The sequence below is a fragment of the Prionailurus viverrinus genome, chromosome D3, assembly GCF_022837055.1.
Source record: "Prionailurus viverrinus isolate Anna chromosome D3, UM_Priviv_1.0, whole genome shotgun sequence".
NCBI classification, from domain to species: domain Eukaryota; kingdom Metazoa; phylum Chordata; class Mammalia; order Carnivora; family Felidae; genus Prionailurus; species Prionailurus viverrinus.
Window position 1 is genome coordinate 1790311 of NC_062572.1, and position 19140 is coordinate 1809450.

The 19140-nt window shown below is 62.0% G+C and overlaps 1 protein-coding gene across 3 annotated transcripts in view; it reads right to left on the bottom strand.

Moving 5' to 3' along the window:
* Window positions 1–8868: 8868 nt before the first annotated feature.
* The window catches only part of ADGRD1 (adhesion G protein-coupled receptor D1), a 124305-nt gene continuing 114033 nt past the window's right edge, over window positions 8869–19140 (bottom strand). For 2 of the 3 annotated variants that reach the window (XM_047827816.1, XM_047827815.1), the window contains 5 exons: window positions 16474–16565; window positions 14648–14774; window positions 13323–13364; window positions 12122–12214; window positions 8869–10911 (listed from right to left, as the gene is read on the bottom strand). In XM_047827816.1, coding sequence (XP_047683772.1) covers window positions 10816–10911; window positions 12122–12214; window positions 13323–13364; window positions 14648–14774; window positions 16474–16565 — 450 coding nt within the window. In that variant the 3' untranslated portion in view covers window positions 8869–10815. The other variant, XM_047827817.1, reaches the window with a different exon arrangement.

Genomic DNA, 19140 nt, shown 5'->3' on the forward strand with positions numbered 1-19140 from the left:
CAGCACCAGCCAGCACAGCCGCCATGTGGGACGGGCTCGGCCAGCCCCGACCGAGCAAGAACGTCCAGGAACCGAACCGCACGTGAATCTCCTCCCTCGCTAAGCACTGGCCGCCCAACCAAGCTGCTTAAGTGCTGACACCTCTAAGTCCTGCCCAGCCGGTGTTCTTCAAGTTTACGGTCTCCGCCTGGGAAGTGCCGGGTCTGACACACAGCCCAGTGCCTCCCCCGCAGGCCCCACATTCCCAAGATCAGATCCAATGTCCCCCACTCACTTTGCACCCCGTTGCGAGACTCTGTCCTGCCTCCTGCGTGGCCCCACCTGCTAGCCAGCCCCCCTCCCACCATCCTGCTGTCCCGTGCTGGTCCTCAGCCCCCCACGTCTACACCGAGCGCCTGCCTCACCTGCTTCCTGCTGTGTGCACCTCTGACGAGAGCGGTTAGGGCTCCAGCCAGAAGAGCTCTGCCGACTCTCAGGGAGGCACAGACATCAAGCTGTAAAAGCTGGTTTCTGTTTAGAAGTGCACGCCCACCACCTCACAAAGCACAGAAGATTCTGGCATGGGCTCATCAGGTGACGACCAGGCATAAGAAGTTGATTCCTACGAGGAACCTCTGATAAAGTCACATGGGGCTGAAAGCGGGACATCCAATGGAATTAGATGGGACAGCGTGCGGACACCCTACCAGAAATGAGCGGCACTTGTAGAATAATCCGCCACTGACAGACAAGAAGACGGGGTTCTCCCACCTCCTAGGTGACCTGACAAGACCCCCCGAGGGCATCTGGAGTTTGGGGAGATCAAAATTCTGGGAACAGTCGCAGCCCTTTGCCCTGGGGCTCCCTGAGGAAGAGTTCAGAGAGTATGGCGACAAGAATTCACTGGCTTTTCCCCAATTTTGGAATGTTCTTTGGCAGAATCCACGTGTCTGCAGCAGAGCCCTTTGTGTAGGCTCCTTCGTGCCTTGTCTCTGCGGCTCACTGCCCCATCCCACGTCTCTAAGTTTGGGTCCCCCAGCTCTGCCGTGACCTGGCCCCGCCGGCCCGGCCCCCGTGTCTCCTGTAACGTCTCTCTGCCCACCTGGTTCCCACCCTGGCCCTGCTCCTCACTCCCTGACCACTTTCCCCAGGACCTCGGCTTAGCTCCAGGACCCAGGCTGCTGCCACCACGCCAGAGGGCAGAGGGCTCTGGAGGTCTCCCCGAGGAAGTCACACGCTCTGCTCAGGAGGGACCCACGACGCCTCCACTCGGCAATCCCAGTGTTCCAGGCGGGGTGGGAGTGCGGGCCGTCCGCCCCCTGCCCGCAGCCTCCCGTCGCCAGCCGAGCATCAGAAAAGACAAATGAAGCCGATCTTAACCCAGCAGCCCGGAAAACCACCGGCCCGGCCGGTAACGCATCCCCTGGGCCCGTCCTGGGCCGCTTCCAGGCATCGCCCGCTGACGCCCAGCGTCCTGTCTTACAGGTGCAAGACGGCGCCGCGGCAGGAAGCTGGCCGGAGCGGCCAGGAGCGGGAGGTAAAACACCTCTGTCACTCGAGACCGAAGAGTAACGGGGGGCCTCCAGGACCCACGACGACGGCCGAGCCCGCCCTCCCCGTGAGCCGGGCCCGTCCACATCAGAACCCTCTCTGCCGACTGCTTTGCTCTGGGGGCTGTTCTCGCAGGCAGGGGGCGGCGGGGGGCGCAGACAGGAGGTGAGAACACCTGGGCTGGGACCCCAGCAGGCAGGTGAGTTCCAAGCCCCTGCTGCCCCCGGTGCAGCCCGGCACGCCCTGGGAGCCCCTCGGAGAGGCAGACCCTGGGCCCTGGCCTAGCATCTTCGGCGAGGCGAGCCCCAGCCCACCCTGCCCTGAGGGGCTGAGCCAAGGCCAGGGCGGGTGCAGTCTGCAGTCAGCACGGCGCGGGGGAGGGGCAGGACACGTCCTGGTGGGGCTGCACCCGCCAGGGGGGAGCGTCAGCCCTGAGCCGCGGGAAACCACAGTCCACGGGAGCCTAGGCAAGACAGAAGGGACTTCTCACTCTGGAAAGAACACTCGTCTGTCTTGTTTCTAGGAATTTCTCAACATCTGGTTCCTCCTTATGTTGAAGCAGGCTGCGTGAGCTCCAGCCCCCACATCTATGTTCCAGCTGCCTGGGACGGGCAGGCCGCCTCCTCATCTGACCCCGCCCTCCCGACCTTCCCCGGCCACCTCCAGGCTTGGGGAGCAGCTTCACGCAGAGCCACGGCAGCCACGGCCCGCATCCCAGGATGGGCGCTGGGAAGGCACAGTGGTTCTCCGGGCAGGGCCAGGCGTGAGCGTTCTGGGGGCCCGGTGCTCCCCGCCCCCACATGGGGAGACAGCACACCCGGCGTCCATCTGGAGGATCCCCCAGGGAGAGAAGAAAGTGGGCTCACTGGGGAGAAATCTCTGGAAACCCGGAGATCTGGAAAACCAGGAGAACAGAGGGACAGAGTGGTTTGCAAACGGACAAACACAGCTTGTTCACCTAATAGAAGCGGAGGGGGCCTCAGGACCTCCAGTGACAGGAACACGCCCCACAGCTTGCAGGGGTCAGGCCCCTCTCTCGTTTATCTGGACAGACTCCGTTAGGCCCGTTAACCTCCTTCATTAACCCTCCCGTGAGGACGCCTGCTGGGGAGGGAGAGCCACGCGTCAGCCGGGGGACAGGAGGGCAGCAGGCGGTGTCCCCCAGGGCTGGCCCTCACAGCCCTTCAGCCCCAAACACGAGGCAGAGGCACATGGGGCCCCTCCCGCCAACCAGGGATGCCAGGGCCCCTCCGGTGCGAACAACAGAAAACTCTCTGGCCCGAGGGAGGAGGAAACTTCTCTCCCAGCAGCGGCTCCAAGACGGGTCCAGAAGCAGCTCCATTTGCCATCAGGGACCCCAGCAACCTGTGTCCTCCTACCGCCGTCACTGGGGGGCTGGGGTCTGGCCAGCTCCCTGTGTCACCCCGTGGTTCCAGGCTTCCTGGGCAGGGGCCAGTGTCCCTTCACTTGTCACCGGCTGAGGTACCTCCCATGCCTTTGTGTAAACCAGTCCCTGGAAAGGAGAACGGACCACAAAGCCCATTTTATGGCGATCGGGTTTCATTCCCGAGCTGGGGCCGGGGTCACCCTTCCCTGAGTCACATGGGAGAGGGACATCCACAAAACTCAAGGCCATCCCAGGAAGGAAGGCGCAGGGTCGGTGCTGGCCGAGACCCCGTGCCGTGCGCTGACGTGTGGAGAAAAAGTTCAAGGCCCCGCCACTGCTCCCTCGTTCTACAGGATAAAATTCAACAAAAGGGTCGGGGACCCAGGACTCATCCACACACAGACATGGAGAAACTGAGCCTTTGTTTCAGATTCCATCCTGCCAGGTGACAACTCGGTGACTCGGGGAGCACGTACCTTCATTTCCACCTTCTTTCCAGAGCTAAGTCCAAGTTCCAGGGAGCTCATGTGGCACCAAAGTCCCCAGGAGGGAGGACCAGATACCCGGGCACCGCCACTGAGAGCCTGCCTGCTGGTGTCCCCTCCTCAGGCCCGTGCGTCTCCAGAGAGGCCATGAGGTCCGGGGCCGGAGGAGAGAAATCCTCCTCCTCGCAGCCGAAGCACGCCTTGCTGGGTGCCAGGGGCCGCGGCTCATACCCACCCCGTCATCATCACGTTCCTACCCTGCGGGGCAAGGACCATATCAGAGTTCTATCCTTTCCAGGGGCGGGCACCTCGCCCCCTCTCCGGGCCCCCTGGTCTGCCTGTGTCCCCAGAGAGGGGGATGTGCCTGCTCACCGGAGGAATACTGCCGAGGACTACCATCGTAGACACAGACCCGGTAAAAGATGAATCTGTGTCATAAAATTACAGAGCGGTTCCCCCGCCCCACGTGGTACCACCGTGGCTAGAGGTGCAGAGGGTGCCCGAGGCTCACAGCTGAGAGAGCTGCTCTCTGAGGGGCGCACAGGGAAGGTCCATGGCCTGGAGCAAAGACCAAAACAAGGACCACGGAGGAACTTAACGCCTTGGGCATCTGCGGCCGTGGCAAATTTTCAACACGGCCCCATTCCCGGCCGGACGGCACAGACCCTCCCGCTAATGTCCCGCCTACCTTGGTTCCTAACACCGAAGGTAGACACGGACAGCTTTGAATGACAGCAACACGGCAGGGCGGGCCAAAAAGTCACGGAAGAAAAAAGCACCAGAACCAGACTCACGCACTGCACGGGTGGCGATGAAATCATCAGGCGGGGAATTTTAAATAACTGTGACCGATGTTAAGAGCTGTAACGGAAAGAGTAGACAGTGTACAAAAGCAGACAGGCAATGGAAGCAGAGAGATGGGAACTCTAAGAAAGAACCAACATAAAATGCTGGAAATCACCCTTTTTTTTTTTCAACGTTTATTTATTTTTGGGACAGAGAGAGACAGAGCACGAACGGGGGAAGGGGCAGAGAGAGAGGGAGACACAGAACCGGAAACAGGCTCCAGGCTCCGAGCCATCAGCCCAGAGCCTGACGCGGGGCTCGAACTCCCGGACCGCGAGATCGTGACCTGGCTGAAGTCGGACGCTTAACCGACTGCGCCACCCAGGCGCCCCAATCAAACACCCTTTGAGGGAAACAAAGGGTGCCTGTCATGGGCTCACCAGCAGGTTAGCGGCAGCCCAGGAGAGGATCGGTGTGCTTGAAAAATTACTTTAGAAATCAGTTAAAATATCTATGGGAAGTTGAAAGCCTGCATTCTACCAAACGTTTAAAGATGCAATTGTAGCAATTCTAAAGGTGCAAATAAACGGAGAGATACTCCAGAGTTAGGTGTTGAAAGACCCAATATCACGAAGATGTCAATTGTTCAGGATCGATCTATAGATTGACCACACGCCCAATCAGTATCCCAGCGAGCTATTTTGTGGATCTTGACAGACTGACTCTACAACCTATATGGAAAGGCAAAATATCTGGAACGGCCACAACAGTGAGAGAGAAAACCCCCGTTTGGGGACTCACTTCCTGATTTCTAGACTTAACCACAAAACCACAAAACCACAGTCGTCAAGACAGCACGGTGTCGGAAGGAAAAGACAGACCAACAGATGAAGGAAGGGACGGAGTCGAGATCCTGGAACTAGAACCTCACAAACACAGTGGTCAACTGACCTTGGACGACGGAGCGAAGACCGCCCCACGGTGAACGGACAGCCCCCCAGACAGATGGGGCTGGGGCCACTGGTGGCCACGAGGGTCTCCACAGACAAGAACGAGTCTCGATGCAAACCTCCGACAGTATACAAAACTCAATTTTAAAAGGACCCTATGTTTAAATGTAAAGGCAAACCATTACGTATTTAGAAGAAAATACAGGGGAATCTTTTCAATCTGGGATTTGTTGAAGATTTCTTCGGCCCGACGCCAGAAGTACAACCGACAAAAGATAAAACTGATCCATCGATCTGCTCTGGGGGGGGGGGGGGGGGGGGGGAAGGGGCGACACACTGTCCTCACGGCGGACCGAGTTTTCTACCACCCTCTGCCCAAGGGACACCACTGTAGACAGTCGCCCACGGAGGAGAGCCCTCATGGAGGCACGGGAGTCCACTCGGCAAGTGCACGGCAGAGGGTGGAGCAGCAGCTTCTCGTCGCTCACGCCCCCTTCCCCAGAGTGGCCCGGCTGGCCTGGCCCGGCTTGCGGCCCAGGACCTTCTGGCCTGTGATTCCTCCCGGGGACGAGGGTGTGTGAGTGCGGGCCGGCTTCCCCAGCCGCACGGACACTGCCAGACACGCACTCCCCATCCCGCCCGGAGTACGAGGTGGCTGCGGGACTGGACGGCAGGCGGCAGCCGGGACGACGCAGCCGGGGCTCTCGGAGCACATCTGAAGGGCAGAGTCGCCACTGAGCACGCGGCAGACTCTGTGAGGAAGCTGGACCGTGGTCCCCAGACTCGCCCCAGGAGCCCCCAACACCGCGCAGCTCACCACGCACACAAGCACCCGTGGCCGGTTCCCCGTGCGCTCCCCGGAGAAACCACACGCTTCCGAGCAAGTGACGCTGCCCCGGGAGAGCAGAAGGGAGGCTCTCGGCGCTTGGCCGGTGCTTTGCGGGATCGAGCAAAGGCATAGCAAGCATATAAAAAAATTAGCACCAACCCTTCTCAAGCTCTTCTAGCAAACTGAAAAGCAGGGAACACCCCCGGCCTTTGGTTACCAGGCCAGCGTTACCCTGATAACAAAGCCAGACAAGGACACTCCAGGAAAACTGCAGGCCGATGTCCCTGACGTACGTGGATGCAGAAATTCTCAGAACACCAGCGAGCGACTCACTAAAACCACCCTGGATGGTTCGACACATGCGCACCAAAAAACGTGCCACGCCGCACCAACGGGACAAACGAAGAGAATCCGATGCCCTGCGGAAAGTTGCAGGAACAGCGTGCACAGAAGTCAATGTCCTCTCACGATCAAGAAAACTCTCAGCATAATAAAGTCCTCACGTGACGAGCCCACGGGTGAGCAGGTGAAAACTTTGCCTTGCGTATCAGGGGCGAGAAAGGGAGCCTGTCCCCACCTCCCGTCAGCACGGAGCTCAGGGCCCTGGCCATTCGGTCAGGCAGGAAAAGAGGGTAAAAGGCACACAAATCCTACAGGGGAGGTGACATCACCTCCGTGTGTAGATGACGTGATGTCACGCACAGTAAACCCTGTACGCGGGAAAGTCGCCAAACAGGACTAATGAAGGAATCTGGTAAGGCTGCAGGATACGAAACCCTTGTCAACGAAGAGTGGAGAGAGAAAAGGTGGTGCACACACTGGGGTGCTGGCCATCTGGGACGACCCGGAGAGCCGGGAGGGAGTCGTGCGCCGGGAAGTCGGGCGGAGGGAGACAGAGGCTGCACGACCTCCCGCACGTGGAGAATAGGGGAAGGCCGACGCGCAGAAGCGGAGTGGACTGCTGGCTGCTGGGGGCAGGAGCGGGGGGCAGTGCAGTGGGTGAGGGGGTCGGGGGGTACAAACCCCACTCGCAAAACGGAGCGGTCCCGGGCGGAACAGACCGCGTGGCGGGTGTTTTCACGCACGGCTATTGACACCTCGTCGCGTCGTCTGCAACCGTGTCAGGTGACGTCGGCGCAGGCTCGTCGTGGGGACCGCTTCACACCGTGCACGAGCATCAAACTTCGTGATCAGCACCTGAAGCCGACAGGGTGCTGTACGTCAACCACCCCCCGACAAAAACGCAGAAAACGGTTTTCTAAAAGTAGGGAACGGTCCCGCGCTGTGAACGGAGCACCCCCACGTCCCTCGACCTCAGCCCTCACGGCCGAACCGCCTAAACGTGGCGGGAGATGCTGTCAAGGCCGATCTGCGCCCAGCCAGATAGACCTGCGGGGGCGGGCTCCACGGGAGCCGCGTGAGTACGAGGAGGCCGCTGCGCGACGCCTCTGGGGCTCCCGCGGGAGGAGGCGTGACCAGGGGGCCACGAGAGCCTCCTTGGAGCCGCCTCGGGGGGACCCTCGGCCCACCCACCGCACCTGCCTCCCTATCAGGGCAGGTGGTGTGAGCGGGGAGCGTGCCCACCGCGTGGATGCGGTGCCCCAAGAAGCAGCCAGGCGTTTTCAGGATGGCCGCGGGCTGAGCTCAGTCCGAGAGCAGGAGGCCTCTGTGGTGCCCGGGGCAGTGTCCGTCACAGGGCACACCCCCCACAGGAGGCTGGACAGGGACGCCCAGCACCCAAGTGAGACAGTTACACGGCAAATACGTGATTTTACTCGCCCTGTGTGTTCCCAATTATCAGCTCCCTTCCGGGAGGAGGGAAAGGAAGTAAAGGCTCGTGAAAAGCTCTCAGCAGGGACCAGAGAGATGCAGGTTAGGACACGTTCACACGTATTAAACTGGCAACAAAAATACTGACGACAAACACGCCTTGCTGGTAAAATATTTGGAAAAAAAAAAAGAGTCATCAATAACTTGTCACTGGTGTCGAGCGCTGAGCCGGTACCTGTCTTGGTAACAATCTGGAAAAACGTTTCAAGAGCCACGGAATTATTTCCGTTTTGAGCCGGTACCTGTCTTGGTAACAATCTGGAAAAACGTTTTCAAGAGCCACGGAATTATTTCCGTTTTGACGCAGAAACCCAACTGTGAAATTTTAACCTGGAAAACAATCAAGATAAGAAAAAAAAGCCATAAGCAGAACATCAAAGACATCAGTTTCCATCTACTGACGCACCTACCTAGTGTAGGAAGACAGAAAGTCTATCAAAACAGTAACGTCACACGCATATAAACCGTATAGAACACCGAAGCGTGGAAATCCTAAGATAATTCAAGGATCTGGTAAAACGCTGCATGTAATTGGATGTTTTATGCATACCCATCACAACTGTAATTATGAACGCGACACAGCGATACGGAAGGTGGTGGTTGAGAAGTTTAAAAGCGGATGGGCTGTGCAGCAGATACGACGTCAGGACCGAGTGAGGTACGTCTGTCATCCCTGCAAACACTGTGGGAAGAGAAGCGAATGCGCGGGGCCGGGCGGCCGGCGGTGGCCGGAGCTCCCACACCCAGCACACGTCTACACGGGGGCTGCACGGACCCTCTCCCCGCTGCCCCCCCACCCCCCTGCCCCGTGGCCGGGGGCTTGTCCCCCCCGTCCCGCCCTCGGGAGGGAGGCTCCCAAGAGCCCCGGGGATGTCATCCACCACAGTGTCCCCAGAGCTAGGACGTGCCGGGCACACAGTACACAGTAGGCACTGAATAAGTAACCGGTGAGTGAATCCCAGGGCAAGATTTCATCCCACGTGTCTCTCTACAGATTTCTGTCATGAGACTCAGTCCCCGCTCATCTCCCACAAGCAAAAGACCTTAGGACCACACTTCATCTTAAGGACATTAAGATTTTATTTCATAAAAATTACAACATATTTTCACTCCTCAGTGGCATCCATCGTCTTTCCTGCGCCATAAACTACTCTAAACACACTGTCCTTTCCAATTTCTTATCTTTGGCCAATTACGTGTAGATAATAAAGCACCGCAAGAAGCCGAAATCTATAGCCTATAAATAAAGTGCACTGCTTTCCTTCATTAGAAATAAAAAATTTGTTCATTACTTCCCTTGATAGATTAGCTATGTAGAGCGAATATGCTGAGTTTAAAACAAAATAGAAATCCATCTAAAGTGAAGACGGTTCCTTACTTGATTTGCTTCACCAGAAACAAAAGAAACAAAAATCCAAGTGTAGACCTTAGGATACAGTGTTCTCACTTCTAGGTGCTCACGGGCCTGACAAGGATGCCCCTTGAGTTACAAGCGATCTGGTTTCTGGAGTCATGAGGAGAAGCCTGGGCAGGGGCTGGGCACGCTCGGACTTCTCACTACACACGGGGTCTCTGTGGCGGTCGACACCCCAGCCCGTCCCCAGGGGCTGCACAGAAGGTAATGGACATCGTCACCCTGTGCCGAGTCGCTGCTGCGCCCGGGGCCTCACTGGGACGGAAGAACAAAGATTCACCTGCGGTCGACACGTGGCTCTGTGTCCAGCCCCTCCCCACGCGGGAGACGCCTGCGGGTGACTGCTGCGCCCACCGTGACGGGGGCGCGTTACACTAGGAAGGCACCCGACCAAGATGGAGAAGGTCCACAGAACCATGGAGAAAATTCACTCCGAGACCCAGTGGGCGCACGGGGCGGGAAGGGCTTAATGCTACCACGGTCACAGTTTTGCAGGAAGATTTTCCAGTATCAGCTACGGGTTTGAACTTCTCACCACGCATCTCACAGACCCTTAGTGCTGACGCCACGGTCACAGCCAGTGGTCACAGCCTGCTTCCGAATATTCGGTGGCGTCTGGGTTCACATCTAGGGTCAAGGACCCTGCCCGCGTGGAGGGGTAAGGGTCGCTCCCATCTCCTACGGGGCCGAGTCCCAGTCTGCAAAGCAACATCAACAGGAAGACCCGGCCACCGTCAGGCCACCGTCCCCGGGTCCGTGGCTCGGGTGGCCGTGCGGGCGGCGAGGTATGGTTGCCATCGCAGCAACGCGGAACCCGCCGCACCACCCTCCACCGCGTCTGCCCGTTAAACACAGACAGGGGTCTGTGAGTGACCAGGAAGCAGCTCCGGGAAGCCGGGAAGCCGGGCCACGGGAAGCCAACCGCAGGCCGGCAGCCAGCTCCCGGGGGCCGCGGGCGCGGGGAAGGCTCGGGTGCTCACGGCGCGGCCCACGTCAAGACCGACCTTGAGAGGGACCGGAGCACTCCCAGCAGCGGCCCACCTGGCTCTTTGCCCGCGGCCGGGCCTGAGCGGCCCAGAGACCCCAGCCCAAAGCCCCGGCCCCACAGAGGCCTGGCAGGGGTGGCATGGCCGGAGCGTGAGGGGCCCCCCCAGCTGGCGCTGGCTCCTCGGAGCTTGTTGTGGCTGATTCAGCAGGTCGAGGACATTTCTCACGCTGCCCACACGGCCCGTCCGCCTCCGCCTGACCCTCTGGGGGTTTCCGCCTCCCCGCGGGACCCTCCCCTTTGGTCCCGAGGCCCCACTGTGGCTCCCAGGCTAACCCGCCCTCCTGGTGCGGCAGGCCCTGGGGCCTGTGTGCCCACGGCAGGTGCCCCGGGGGACAGTCGCTCGGCCACAGGAGGACCAGAGCCGGGAGGGCTGCGGGACCGGCGGTGGGCTCTGTCACACGGGGCGGGTGGGAGGCAAGGAAGCCTGTCCCGGGGGCCACGACCCCCACATCCAGACAGCAGCGAGGAGAGGGTCTCGTGGTGAAGGCAGAGGGCTTCTCGTGGTTCGTCTGCGGGTGTGTTCTGAGCAGCAGGACGGCGGCTGCAGCCTCCCTGCTCACACGGTAGACAGGTCCACACGGTGTGCAGATTGGCTGCTCTTGTCCCAGGGGCTGAGCCTGGTGGACACTGTGCCCGGCCGGGTCCCGTTCATCTGCAAACCACAAAGGAGTGAGCTGAGAAGACCCTGCCCCACGATGGGAAACCAGTCCCGGCGGGCGCGGAACCGCCGGGCCGGAAAGCCGCGTGAGGCTCCCCTCGAACCCGCCGGGCCCCCGTGCTCCCCGAGGAAGAGGACCCTGAACTCCGAGGCCACACTGCTCTCCGCCTTCCGCCCGGGCTCCTCGGCCCTGCGTCTGGGGGCTGGCGTGCGCCCTCTGCCGCGCGCCCGCCCGGCCCTGCGCTCTCCACGTGCGTTTACCGAGCACACCTCGCTGCTGCCGGAGGCTGCGGGGTCACGGCAGCGAGCAGAGCCAACCAGGTCCTTGTTCCCGGGGGTGTGCACCCCGTGGGAGGCAGACAACGTGACGCTCGCACAACAAATAAGCAAAACGGTGCAGACGGGGGCAGCGCAACACCGCACCGGGGGTGCCATTACTCCGCACCACCCGGGAGGCTCTTCCCGAGGACGGGACCCCTGAGCTCAGCTCGGAGGTGGTGGCGCCATGAGAACGCCCGACATGTGCCCCAGGCGCCCGGTGGCCCTGCCTGCACCTCCGTGGGAGGCGAAGGAGCCCGGTGTTGAGAGGACAGGCTTGTCGAGAGCCCCGAGAGCCAAGACCCCGGCTCTTGGGCGTCTGCAGAGGAAGGAGACCCCTGATGGCTGGGCTGTGCCTGGTGACCGTCCTGCCTCCCTGGGACACCAGCAGAATGCCCGGGGCCCGCCTCCTGGTCAGCTGATCCTTCCGTCCTCCTGACGCGACACAGAAGCACTGCCCCCGGGGAAACGGGCAGGAGAGAAGGTCGCGTGACACCACCAGGACGGAGGACCCCGCTGTGGGCATCACGTCACCCAGAGCCCACGCAGCCTGCAGGCCACGTCAGGTGTGAGCAGGCTGAGCGAGAACCGCCGGTGCCCGGGCCTCGCCGCCACGACCCGCACGGGTAGCCACCCGCACGACGTGGCCCTGCCGAGAACAGGCTCGGGGAAGGGACGAGAGGCGCGCCGGGGGCTCTGGGTCTCGGAGGCCCGCGAGGGCAGAGGCCTGGTGAGCTCAGCGCAGCCGGAAGCCGCCTCGGCTTTCCAGGTAACAGGGACAGCGCAGCAGACGAGCCTGCGGGTCCACGCGGTAGGGGTGCAGGTGCTCGGGACAGGATCCAAGCGAGAAGCGGGGGGCGCAGACGGGACGGCGCGTGGCACTTACGATGTCAGAGCTGAAGGGCTTCGCGTTAGTGTTGCGGTTGGAGCTACTCGTCAGGGTCCAGACCTTGGTTTTGTGCTTGAAGGCGGCCCTCACCTTCGAAGGCAGACGGCGGATTGGTTAGGAGCAATTTCAGTGGTGGGAACAGCAACAGCAAGAGATCTTTCTCAGAGGTCCCTAGGAATTCGTGCCGAAAGAGAGCCCCGGGGCACCAGCTGCAGGGCACGGGCAGGGTCTGGAAGCATCGGGTCCAGACTCACTGCCTCATCTGGCAGCTGCAGACCTTGTCCCCATCACCGTGCCAGGGCCGCACAGGGAGAGAGCTGGATCCGGCCTGGCCCCTGCCGGCCTCGTCACGGTTCTGCACGGGGCACGGGACACACTCAACAAGGAGTGGTGGAGGGGGCAGAGTGTGACGGCAGCAGAAACAATGGAGACGAAAAGCCAACAGACGCAGGGCAGGCGGCGCGTGGCCTTCCCACCGGGTGGACCGCAGTTTCGGGCTCTGCCGGGCTGCTCCCCGGTCTTGGCAATCGTGTGAGCCCTCCCCCACCGGTCACCATCATCCTCAGCGACCCCCCCGCCCCTCCCCCAGCTCCCCTCCCTCGCTGCCTGACCCAGCCGTGTACAAACGGACCCTCTGCGGAGCACCCAGGTGGGGTGGGACCTCTGCCTAGTACAAGTACGGATCCTGAGGGACAAGGCCTGGAGCCTCTCCCCTCCCCGAGGCCAAGTGCACGGCAGGTGCAACGCCCACGCCGTACTGAGAACGAGCCCCCCCAGCTGCCCCAGGGCCTGAACCCCGTGGTCTCGAGGCCTCCTCCTTACACCCCAGATGCGTTCGGGGAGGACTGCTGGGAGGCCACCTGCATCTTAATGTCCCTGACGTGCCAGGCAGCAGCGAGCAGGTCCAGGGCGTACAGTTCGGCTGCCTCCACTGTCCCCATCCCCCCTGCCCTCCGCAGAGCCGGCAGGGCCCGCCTGACGCCAGGAGGGGGACGCTGAGTGTTGCTCAGCAGCCAGAAGTCGAGAGAAGGGCTGACGGAAAGCAGCCCCACTGCACACAACTTGTCGCCCCTACCAAAGCCTATCCAGGGTTACGTTCCCAGACACCGGCCTGACGGCGCAAGACGGTTCCTGCGCCCCGTGCCCTTTCAGAAATGAATAGCCTGCTTCGTATCATCAGGAAGTAGAGTAGACATACCTCTGAATTCAGGAGACAATGGAAAAGGAAGATGAAAAACCCCTGGGGAGGAAGGGGAGAACACAGGATTAGGGCCCTTGCGTTTTATCGCGGCACTTTCCAGGGCTTCCTCCCAAGGCCACATGGGCTCTGGAGAGGTCCTGGCACGGCTCAGTGCCAGGAAGCCTGTAGGTGAGCTGTGTGCCAATCCTGACGCTACGGTTTGGAGCCCCCGAGGATGGAGGGGCGTCCCGGGTCCCACCCTGAAATCTAACCTAGAGGCGGGCACCAGCGTGACGGCCACGCTGTTTGGGCGAAGGCGTCTACAGAGGTGGACTCCCAGACAGGGTGGACCCGGGAAAGAGCAGAAATGCTGGGAAAGGACAACGGCAGGGACATCAGACAATTCCTTAAACTGAGCCCTGGTGTCCTCATCTCAGCACGACGATAACAACGAAACAGGCACGAGAATGAGGATGTCCCCCAAGCCCCGGAGACAGCTGCTACGTGTCCAGCGCTAGGCGACACCTCACACGAGTCATCTCATTCAGCGCTGAAGCAGCCCCGTTACTGGGGCCCGTTCTCGCTGAATGGGGGAGGAAGCCGGGATCCAGAGCGGAGGGAGGTGGCCCAGGACCCAGGGCGTGTAAGGGCTACAGCCAGCCAAACCGGACACGTTCTTCTGTGAACAACCACAGGGAGACGATGGGTGGAAGCTTGTTACAAATTAGAAGCCTGACGCTCGTCCGTGAGACGCGGTCCCCGGTCAGGAAGACCCGGACGCAGTGTGGACCGCACAGTGAGAGCCGGTGGGCCGTGCTTGCGGTTGCCAGGATTCAGCCTTCGGCTCAGCCATGTGGGCTGTGGGTGGCGGTGGGCACCCATTTCCACCCTTCCTTTGGGGGGGCTGTGTGTCTGGGGACGCAGGTCTGAGCACCCTAAGCCTCGGGTTTCCAGGCTGCTGACCCTTCCCTGCCCGTCCACGCGGGGGACACGTGTGAACCCAGACCCGAGATACACGCCGTCGCCGCCTCCCCACGCCCGGCCCCCTTTCCAGAGCTGCCCGCAGGCTGCCGTCTTCCCTCTCAGGCCTGAGTGTGCCTCCCGCCAGTCCCAGCCACCAGCGGGATGAACTGGGTGGCGACCCCGCAGGCCCCGTGTGCTGGGCGCCTGGCGTGTGCCCCATCGACGCCTCTGTGCCCGACCGCGGGGCAGGCTCACGCCGTGGGCCCCCAGGGGGTGTGGCAAGAACAGAGAGGGGGCCTTCCTCCCTCCCCGGTGGCAGCCTGCCGCGCACATCCGCTCACGTGGCGGCCGGCCTCCCCCGGGAGTCCGCAGGCTCTCACCTGCAGGGAGTTGAGAACGGCAAACATGTACTGGAAGACCACGGCCTGGCTGTTGACAGCGAGCACGCCGAAGACCCACGAGGTTCCCAGGATGGGCAGCAGCACGGCCACAGCTTTCGCCGTCAACCTAAGAGAGAGGTGGATGGACGCGGCCACTCTGGCGGGGGTGGGTAGGTGACGGTGGGTCTGAGGGACCGGCCTCTCGACCGGAGGCCTCTGAGCGGGAGCGGACATGGCCCTGCTGGGGGCTGGGCCTGGGCTCCGCCCGGCGGGTAATCTTGGGTGAGGAGCTGACCGCTCGGGACCTGAGACGGGATCCCCGCCCAGCCGGCAGCTCCCCTACGGCTCCCCTGCAGCCGGCGCTCCGCACCCGGCAGCCGGCGCGCCCTCTGGGCGCCCTTGCTGACCTCCCCGATCCGATGGGAACGCCGATCCTGGGCACCCATGGCGGAGAGCAGCGCCAGGCCCCGGCCGGGAGGACCCAGAGGGGTGGGAGGCACGCCCCGCATCAGCCTCGCAGGCTCCTTCTCGGAATGTGGGCTCCGTGATGAAGACACGTGGTCCCTCCCGCGTCTACAAGCCCGGGGTGGAGCTTGCACAGAGTCAGCGCCCACTGAGCGCCAGCTGGACCAACGTCTCACCCCAAGGTGTCCCGACATAGTGCACTGTCTCCCCGACCTCTGAAACAGCCAGCTTTGCACACCGGGGCTTCTGTCCCAGGGCCTCAGCGGGCAGCCCGGAGACAGACGTGAACTGTGCGCTCAGTTCGGCGGCTGCCTGCCCCTCATAACTGGGCACGGTGACCACACGTCCGCTTCCTCGCTAGACCGCGAGCTCCCCCACGGCTGGGCTGGGGCCTCATCCCCGCGACCCCAGAGCGCGGCACCGCACCAGGGCCTGGTGGGCTCTCGGGACGTGACCCCTGACTGAACGAGTGAGTGAGTGACGGACAAACGCACGAGCAGGCACAGGTGCCTCACACGCGTCCGGCAGCTCTGGGAGGAGGTGCGACACGGCCACACTGAGCCTCCCGGTCGGATGCCCGAGATCCCTGCCCTGGCAGCTCCCGGCCACAAACCCTGAAAGCCAAGGACGGTTCACACAGGTCAGCTGCCGGGGAAGCTGCAGCCACAGGTTTTCTTAAAGTCACTGCAGTTAAAACCCTCGAATCTGGGAACAGACCATCACGGACCACTTAAGCTTCATCTTCAGATCCTGGAAAACCCATATTTGAGAGGAGTGGCTGTGAGAAATGGGTCTCAAAACGTGCTGGCTTTCTCTTAAAAATTGAAACATCAAAACAGAAGATTTTGGGGAGAGTATTTCCAGTTGAAGCTCACTGAGGCCTCTTGTTAACTGGGCCGGGGCTGTCGGGGTCCCCTCGTCACGTGCGGAAGGAGCGGGGGGGGGGGGGTGGGGGGGGTGGAGTCCCTCCCCAGAGACACCTGCTCCTCCTGCAGACGGACCAGCCCGGGAGCACCTCGGGCAGCTGCACCCAGAGGAGTTTCCTCTGTGCGACAGCCCTTTACAGACAGGAGAGCCGGGGGCTGCTGGCAGGGCCGAGGCAGGACGGAACCTGCAATCTTCCTCCTTCGCCCCCGCAGGTGGCCTCTTACCCTTGGGGTGGAGCTAGCTGTCTGTCCCCAGATAGCATCCAGTAGCCCCCATCTTTCACATATGGGGCAGTGAGGCTGGGGCTGGTCAGAGGAGCTACATAACAGGCAAGCAAGGATGTGAGCCCAGGGCTCCCCAGTGCCCCCCGCCCGCTACCTGCGGGCAGCTGCGTGTGGCCGAGACGACCAGCGATGGCCCAGAGTCCAGCTTACTTGAAGGCACTAGGGTCCCCATGGATCTTGTAGTTGTCAGCGCTGATCTGTGAAATGACCCTGGTCACGGCCACGAGGATGCCGACGTTCACCTGCACAAGGGGAGCAACGGAAGCCAAGGTGAGGGTCCCGATCCCACCCCACCCCCCTCGCTCTGAGCGAGCAGGTGGCGTCACTGCAGAAACGTAACCCACATGGGTCCCTGAGCGTTTACCTCCACTTGGCACACGGACGAGCACCTTCTGGGAGCCCACGTCTGTGCCGAGACAGGGCAGCCACCCAGCCCATTCTGCCCCCAGGCGCACAGCAAGGGAAGGCCTGGGGTTCAAACCTCATTTCAGCATTGCTCGCTGTGTGGGACCCCACGTGATGCGCTCATGCCCTTGGAACCTCAGTTTCCCCATCTGATGAGAAACCGTCACAACGCCCACAGCGCCAACGGATCATTGAAGAGATAAGAACTCGCACCCATAAAGGCACCTGCCACTTTCACTTCCTGGCCCCACCCAGGCCAGCGGCCTTGGAGTGATCCTTGGAGGCCACAGCGCATCTGCCTCCTGGCTAGGCACCTGCTGGGAGGCTCCCCTTGGGGACTGTCGGGCAGGGGTGCTGAGGAGGTCTCTGCAGAGCCTCAGGCACAACCTGTCCCCTCCCGAGCAGCTCTGCAGGGCGCTGAGCGAACCTGGCAAGGCAGGAGGCGGCAAGGGGGAGCGAGAGCCAGGATTTCCTTCTGCTACTGCAGGATCCAGGCCCGTGCTGTGGCCGGGACCTCTCTCCTCCCTCTGCAAAACCCGGAGGTCAACGACAAGTTCTCCCAGGAGTCCTGCTCCAGGCCCAAACCCTACGTGCACGGTCAGGCCTGACCACGGGCAAGGACAAGGCCTCACCGGCCGACCTCACAGGCAAGGCGGCCCTCCCCACCCCGGCCTGGTGCGCAGAACCGCAGGCAGGGGCTCAGGCCTCCCACCCTGGCGGCCATCCCCACGGGCAGGTCTGCGTTCCCAGCCCCGGCACCTGCCTCCGAGGCCTCCTAACGGGGGCTCCGGCCTCAGGCCTTCCTCAGGCTCCACTGCTGACACCACCTTACGCCCGGGGCCTCGCAGCCACTCCCCCAGAGTTCAGTGCTTCCCCACTCCTTCTCCGCTGTCAGCCTCCTCCCGGCCTGGCCGCCCGGCCTCCAGGGCTCCGTGCTGGGGGGCCGGGAGGGGCCCCGGCCTGTACCACTACACCCCGCCAAGAAGGCTCAAGTGCCACACGCAGCCTGGCTGTGTCTTCACCGACACCTCAACCCCGGGCGGCCCGGCTCCCGGCTCCCAGGGCACGTCACTCGCCCTCATCTGTCGCCTGCACGACGAGGACCCTAACAGAGTCGCCCAGGGTCAGGGAGGACGAAAGAGGTCAACGATGTGAGTTCGCCACCGGCAGAGCCCTCCACCCCTCCTCCCCGGCTAATCGTGTTAGGACCACAAGAAACCACACTCAGCCACGTGGAGAAAGGGCCACAGAGATGCAGTGACCGCCTCAGCAGTTTCCGCTCTGAGATCAGCGGGCAGCGCCCCTGCCTCTCCCAGCGGCGCGAGGGCAGGGAGGCCAGGAGCCCGCGTTAAACCGCGGGACTCGGTTCTCTTGAATGATTGCTTTTCAGCTTTATGCCTTCGGTAAAACCTAGAGTTCTGAATTCTGAACCGTTTGTGTTCTTACGCGTACGATTCTGGCAGGGCTTTGCGTGCGTTTCGAGGGGAGGCTCACCCTGGTCCCGTCTGACACCCTGCAAGCCCGGCCCCATCCACTCTGCGAATTTACGTCCTGGGTTCCTCGACCCCTGGGCCAAACCGAGGCCTGGTCTGGAACAACAAGAGGCTGGAAACCACCTGCCTGTCCGGAGCAGGCCGCGGGTCTGGAGGTCACAGCCCGCCGGTTCTGCAGCCTCTCCCCACCCCGCACCCCCCCCCACCCCCCCCCCCCGCCACGCTGCTAAAGCCAGAGGCCAACAGACACGGTGAGGAACGGGCCCCGGACAGCGAGCACACGTTCACGTTCGCCGGCATCCGCGGAAGGCCCCGAGGAGGCACAAGCAGTCGGCGGGCTTGTCTGCTGGAGGAGGCGGAAACGGGAGCGGAGGGAGATGGGGGCAGACGGTCCGGACACATTAAGCTTCCTCAGCACGTGTGGTACAATTCCTAAGTCAAGTGACTTCTCGTCAACCGGCACTGCACGAGCGGGAGCCTCACCCCGCCCCCGCCACTGGACGAGCTCACGTGACTCCCCCCCACCACTGTGGGAAGTGGGGGGGGCACACGGCTGGTGACTGATGGGATTTCAAGCCCTCTGTCACCTGCTGGCTCTGTATGAAGACCCAGAAAGAAGCGTGGCAGCAACGGTTAAGCCACCGGCATTCCTGGCTACAATTTGTCATCACGTCCGTCTCTCCAGAGATTTCTCTGGGGTTTGTTTCCCCCCCGTCCCGGGCTCTCTCCCTGCCTGGGTCTGTGTGCTTTCATCTGGCAAGCACTCTCCTGGCCTCCATAGGACAGTCCCATCTGCCGGGACAGTCAGGAGGCGCTGACCCCCAACCCTGCGACCCGTTCACTCAGGGGGAGGCTGCGGGTTTGAGACAAAAACACCTCGTGTTTCAGGAACATCCCAAACAGAAGCGGGCCTCCCCCT